We start from the raw sequence: 6,283 nt of genomic DNA on the forward strand, positions 1-6,283 counted from the left end.
AATATGGAAATCAATTAACTAGTGTAAAAGCCTTCCTAGTTGATTAAATAAGTCAGTAATCAAGTACGTATACCAAAAGATTTTAAGATGTTATATGAAATAAGATAAATTTTGAAAATAATTTTAGGGTTTGTGAGTTGCCTTGGTATCTCGAGAATTACACTGATATATTTTACATTAAACTGATCACTCAGACGTGTACTAAGCGTAAGACTAGACAAGCTTTCACACTTTCTCCTTCACAACTTCACTTCTTCAAGTTCCCTGGCTTGATTCAAGATTGACTTAGCAATTAAACTGGAACTTAAATCTTTTGACTGATGAAGTTTGATATATCTTATTGATCAGATTCCTTTATCAAAGATTGTGGGGTAGTAGATATCATCTCCTCCATTTGACAATTTTCACCAAGACTTAATTAAACTTCGTTTGACTTAAGGTGTTTTAATTTTGAAAATCTGAGGTGTTGAACCGATTTGATAGTTCTTATTGGTTCTTGAAGACTGGGTAAAGGTTTTTTAGGTTCTTGCAAGATTGGGATTATTGTCATTGGTGCTAACAAATTCTAGTGAAAAGAAGAAGGTATTCTCTACAGAATTGCCTTAGTAGTGATTGTATGGAAGGCTACAAATAAGGCGAAGTTCTTTTAACAACTTCAGACAATTCACCGCCCAAGGAATCAGTAGGATCAAGGGGTTGATTTCTACACACGGAGGCTTAGAGTAGAATTAGCGATATTGAAAGATTGGAAGCGTTGATCAAGTAAAGATTGTGAAGAAGAGTTGGGCATTTGACCCTATACAAGTCAAGATCCAAATTGAAGATTTTATTTGTTATTTTTCTTCAACATTATTGTGGATTAGTGATTGTATATACTCTCAAGATATTTTTCAAAATAAAAAGAACGACTATTAAAGTGGATGTAGATTCACGCGAGGACGACAGATTCGAACCACTATAGGTACCATATCTCTATCTCTTATTCTTGAATTTGAATTTCGTAGAACATGCATGCTTAGGTTTAAATTTGGCATAGCAATTTATTTTATAAGCTTAGGTTTTGTTGGAATTGGGAACCTATCGAGAATCCGCCTTGTTGATTAATTGATTAACCACATCTCATGACTTATCCAATTAATTCAATTGCATACGCTCTGTTTCTTCATCTAGACATTATGATATTTATAAAGTTATTTGAGTTGTTACTGAATAATTGCCAATCGAGTATAATTTCACAATTTCTCTCTATAAACTTCGACATGCAAACTCTGAAAAACCTATGGTTATTCTCATATGAAGAATCAGTTGATTTTGTTTTCAAAAGTCTATTCACCCCCCACTCTAAACTGTTTTCTATTGTCACACTCTCACCCAACATATGATATATTGGTAATATGAACAAATTAAGTAGAAGTGGAAAAATTCAAGCCAATATGAATAATGAATTTGAGATGTTAAACCTAGAAAACTTTCTTATTTCCTACGGATGGAATTTGTGAATACAAAATATGGAGTTTTCTTCCACCAGAAGAAATATGCAAAAGATATCTTTATGAAATTCAAGATGGATAATTGTAACCCTAGAATTACTCCCATTGAAACATGTACAAAGTTGAAGAAGCACTCAAATGATGAGCTTATAGATGCAACCTTGTATAAGCATATCATTGGCTTACAAAGATAGATATGCAACATTATAAGTGATTTTTGCTATAGTGTTGGTTTGGTAATGAGATTCATGAAGAAACTGAAACCATGACATCTACTTGCAGCTAAAAGAATACTTAAATACATCAAAGGAACAATAGATCATGGAATACTCATGCTATATTAGAAGAACATTGTAGGGCATGATAATGCTTAGGGCTATTTTAATCAGAATGAGGAACATATCAAGATGACATAAAAAGTACAATAAGACATTTGTTCATGATTGGAGCAACTCCAATTTATAGGAGCTGAAAGAAACAAGAAATATATGATATATCATCTTGGAAGGCATAGTATGTTATGGTCTTTTATGCAACTTACCATACATTGTGGATGGAAATGTTATTGGAAAAGTTGAAGTTTTGTGAAGTTGTGAAGATCAAGTTGTTATTTGACAGCAAATTAACAATTGATTTGGCTAATCACCTAATGAATCATGGAAGAAACAAGCATATAAAAAGAAAATATCATTTCTTAAGAGACCAAATTAACAAGGATAGATTGAAGAATGAATATTGCAAGACTGAGCTACAACTTGCAAATATTCTAACCAAGACGTTGAAGAAAGTCAGGTTTGAGGGTTTCAAAGGATTGACGGGAATATGAAGGTTAGTTAATCTAAATTAGGAGGTGTATTGGCAATGTAATTCATCTTTAATGACAATTTGATTGTTTTGCATTTCTTAAATTTCATCACCCTTTTTCTTATGTTCATTAACTTGTTAATCAAGCGATTCCAATAGAGTCCAGCTCACCATAACCAATATAACGCTTCAAAAAATCTTCATGTTTTGAAGACAAACAAAATAAAAAATTTAAATAGAAAATCAACAATTCCCCTTATGAATTGTAGGAGTCAGACATTTTTCACTTGAGTTTTTTCGATTATGTAAAAAAGACTTAATTTTGAATGGCCTAGGCAAGCATATAATCCTTTTGTTGGCTTGATTCGTAAATGAGTGTGACATGAACATTCGTTGCTTATCTTAAGAATTGTGGTCAGGTCTAACTAATCCCTATAAAACCGACTTGTAAAGTGGAAATTGTTCCCACTTATAAACACAAGTTCATATGATATATTGTCTGATGTATGATTGGTAATCTAGAGCATGCATATAAATTGTGGGTAGCCTAATAGCAGAAACCTGATAACAGATAATTTAATAGACTTTAATATTATTTTTATGTTAAGTTTAACTCATTCTTACAAAACCAACTTATAAAGTGATGATTAGACACCCTTATAAACACACAAGTCATATATTGTTAGATGTAGAACTCTTTAACACCTTAGGTGGCAAGTCTAGTTACTAATCAATTGCACAAGTGAAGTAACAACAACGAATGTAAATCAACCATGGTTGGTGTTAGACTATTACAAATAAGTTTATGATAATTGTGAAGTATAAGAAAATGGTGAGTTAAAAGGAAAAATTGAGAGTTTAAACAAGGGTAAAAAAGGTGGGAATTGAATAAAATAGTTTATCCAAATTCTTTATAAATTCAGGTAAATTAAAAGTGAAAGACCTTGTGTACCCAAAAAATTACATCAAAACACAACAAATTGAGTCACCAAAGTAATGATCTAGTGATGACTAACTTATTAATGAGAAATCACAAAATTGAAACCAACTATTGATAAAAGCATGATGATATCTTTAGCCACAAGCAATCATCAATATCCAAAGAAACATTGCAAGTTCTATGGAGGTGTTAGTTCTGAGTTAATGCTAGTCACCACAATAGGACTTCTAACAACATGCTTTGAATCTGTCCAAGTAAGATACCCAAAAACTACTTTGTTATTTTCCTCAATTCTAGAACCTTCTATCCTCAACTTGTATGTAACCTTTTCATTTTTCTCCTTAAACACCAACTTGTTTGGGACAACACTAACATGAAAGCCTTCAATAGGTGTAATGTTAGCTACATATATAGTAGGTTCCTCCCCAACATTGGTCACTGTTCTTTGAAACTCTTGTGTAAAAACTACATTTGGCTCAACAACACTAGCATTATTGAAAAAGGCTATAAAAGAAGGGTAGTTAAGGTCTAAAGAAGAGTTAGAACAATTGTTAGAAGAGGATCTTGTAATAGCCATGATATTTTTGTGTGTGAAGTTTAATGCACATAGAAGATTCACATAATCTTGTTTTCCGGCGTCGTAAACAAGACCAGGATCAAGTGCTCTATTAGGGTTAACATGTCCAGATCCTAATGCTAGAGGCGAAGCGGGTTTGTTATTGTCACCGATATCTTTGATGAGTTCTTTTGTATTGTCTAAGATGTTTGATGTTGTCATGATGGCTGATCTAATGGCTGCAGGGCTCCAAGTAGGATGTGCTTCTTTTAGAAGTGCGGCTACACCTGCAATGTGTGGACATGACATTGATGTACCGCTTAAGAGGTTGAACTTGTTGAAGAGATTGTCTTGTGTTTGTAGTTTTGTTGCAGGAACATTTTGTGGCCATGACGCTAAGATTAGTGTTCCTGGCGCTGTGATGTCGGGTTTTGATACGAATGGACAACTATGTGATGGTCCTCTTGAGCTATAACTATCCACACTTGGTGCTGGTTTTGTACCTAGAATGGTGGTGTTAAATGTCATGCTTGTTTTTGGATTATTAGGGTTGCATTTTATGTAATCTTTGATGAGTTCTCCATTGATTGGATTTAAGAAAACTGATGGAAACTTGGTTTGAATGTAATATGTTATGTCTTCATTGCTATTTGATATGAAAACACCTCCAACAACTCTTGCTCTGTCCAAGTTATCAGTTTGCACGCCAAGTGTTCGATTTTTGTCTTCACACACCACGATTTTGTTTCTAGCTTTGATGAGTTCCTTCAAATCATCACATGAGTTCATAAACACCATTGGAAATTTTTCTGAAGAAAAGTTTCCTGGATAGAGAGATAAGCCGGTGACTACCGCTCCATTTCCGAGTGTTAAATCCCCGTGAAATTCGCGGTCTAATGTGCCAGCAGCCACTGTTATTACCTATTAGATATAAAGCTAGTTATGTTATTTTGATCATATTCATATGAACTTATAAGAGTAAATAGAAATTTTATATTCATTATTGATCTAGTTATTACCCATGGTGTTCCGTTATGTAGAGTTTCGAGCAGTGGTCCTCGGTTCCCTGCGGATGTAGCTACAAAAATGTTTTTCTCCATAGCTGCAAATGTTGCTATAGCAACAGGATCTTCATACAAAGTTGCATCATCGAAACCCAATGATAATGAAAGAACATCTACACCATCTGCTATTGCACTATCAATTGCAGCTATTGTATCAGATGTGTATGCTCCTTCTTCCCACAAAACCTTGTACATTGATACATGAGCCTGAGGCGCCACGCCTATTATAACAGATAAAGTTAGTTCATAGTTTATGTTAATGTTATCTTTTTCATTTTTATATATGGACTTATATGTATAAATAGAGTCTCTTGTATTCGGTTAATCGTTATACCTGTGGCTGATCCAGAGGCATAGCCAAAGTAGGATGCACCCTCGACTTTGCTTCCAGCAGCAGTGGTTGATGTGTGAGTACCATGACCGTCTATGTCACGTGTTGAGTTCATGCTTATTGTGATGTTAGGATTATTCGCTAACAAACCTTTGTTAAAGAATCTTGCTCCTATGAGTTTTTTGTTGCACATCGATGAATCAAATTGAGTACCGTTTTCGCATTGTCCTTTCCATCGCGAAGGGATATTAGGCATGTCGTCGTCTTTCAAGCTTTCACTTTCGGGCCAAATTCCACTGTCTATCAAACCAATGATAACATTTTGTCCATATTGTGCTGTAGGCCATGTTCCGGAAATTGGATTAAGGCCTATGAATTGAGGTGAGTGTGTTGTGTCTGGTTTGACAGGTAAGTCTCTTATGGATGAAATATACCCGGGTATGGTTTTTAGAGCTTCAAGCTCTAAAGGAGACAAAATTGCACTGAAACCATTCATGACATTAGTGTAAGTATATGTGAGTTTTTTTGAAGAAATATAGTTAAGTTGGTCATTGTCTGTTGTTACTTGATTAGAAGTAATGTCAAGTAGTGAGGAAAGGGTGGCTAAGTACCAACTTTGTTGGTTGGAGAAGGGTTTTGGCATGGCTGCTAAATTCATGTGAATGATATAATTATTGTTGGAGTTTTGATCACCCAATGTGGAAGAAAGAAGGTGAAAGATTATGATAAAGGAGATTAATGCTACATATTTATGAATATGTGTAGCCATGGACATGATAGAGTAGATGATTAGTATTTGGAATGTATGACTTTAGTGCATAAACAAAATGTTGAAACTGTGGGGGCTTAAATAGATATTCATGAGGTGAATAAATTGTGTACAAAGACTTTTTATTTCATGAGAACCCACTCATATGCATCCATGTTCAGATTTTGGTCCCATTTTGGATAAATATTTGGGTGGTGCTCACTGCCCCACCCCCACGCATATAATGATCACACACTCTATGAAAATTCTAAAATGTTCTTTTTATATTTTAGATTTCAATCTTCGAGCACGTTTATTCTTCAACAACATTACTTCATGATTGAGGCATC

The 6,283-nt window shown here is 34.2% G+C and overlaps 1 protein-coding gene across 1 annotated transcript; it reads right to left on the minus strand.

Annotated features, from left to right (window-relative positions):
• Positions 1 to 3,191: 3,191 nt before the first annotated feature.
• On the minus strand, positions 3,192 to 6,014 carry LOC131610778 (subtilisin-like protease SBT3). The gene is made up of 3 exons (XM_058882825.1): positions 5,189 to 6,014; positions 4,810 to 5,075; positions 3,192 to 4,711 (listed from the first exon to the last, which is right to left on the minus strand). The coding sequence occupies exons 1-3, from the start codon at positions 5,958 to 5,960 to the stop codon at positions 3,413 to 3,415; spliced, it is 2,337 nt and encodes a 778-aa protein (XP_058738808.1). The 5' UTR covers positions 5,961 to 6,014; the 3' UTR covers positions 3,192 to 3,412.
• Between the last annotated feature and the right edge of the window lie 269 nt (positions 6,015 to 6,283).

The sequence above is a fragment of the Vicia villosa genome, linkage group LG6 (genome assembly GCF_029867415.1).
Source record: "Vicia villosa cultivar HV-30 ecotype Madison, WI linkage group LG6, Vvil1.0, whole genome shotgun sequence".
Lineage (NCBI taxonomy): Eukaryota > Viridiplantae > Streptophyta > Magnoliopsida > Fabales > Fabaceae > Vicia > Vicia villosa.

Bases quoted from the DNA above. Each gene is read 5' to 3' on its own strand.
- LOC131610778 (XM_058882825.1), bottom strand. From the start codon at position 5,960: ATGTCCATGGCTACACATATTCATAAATATGTAGCATTAATCTCCTTT. The intron at 5,076-5,188 runs GTATAACGATTA...CTGTTATAATAG, and splicing joins TGCCTCTGGATCAGCCACAG to GCGTGGCGCCTCAGGCTCAT. The intron at 4,712-4,809 runs GTAATAACTAGA...TATATCTAATAG, and splicing joins TACATAACGGAACACCATGG to GTAATAACAGTGGCTGCTGG.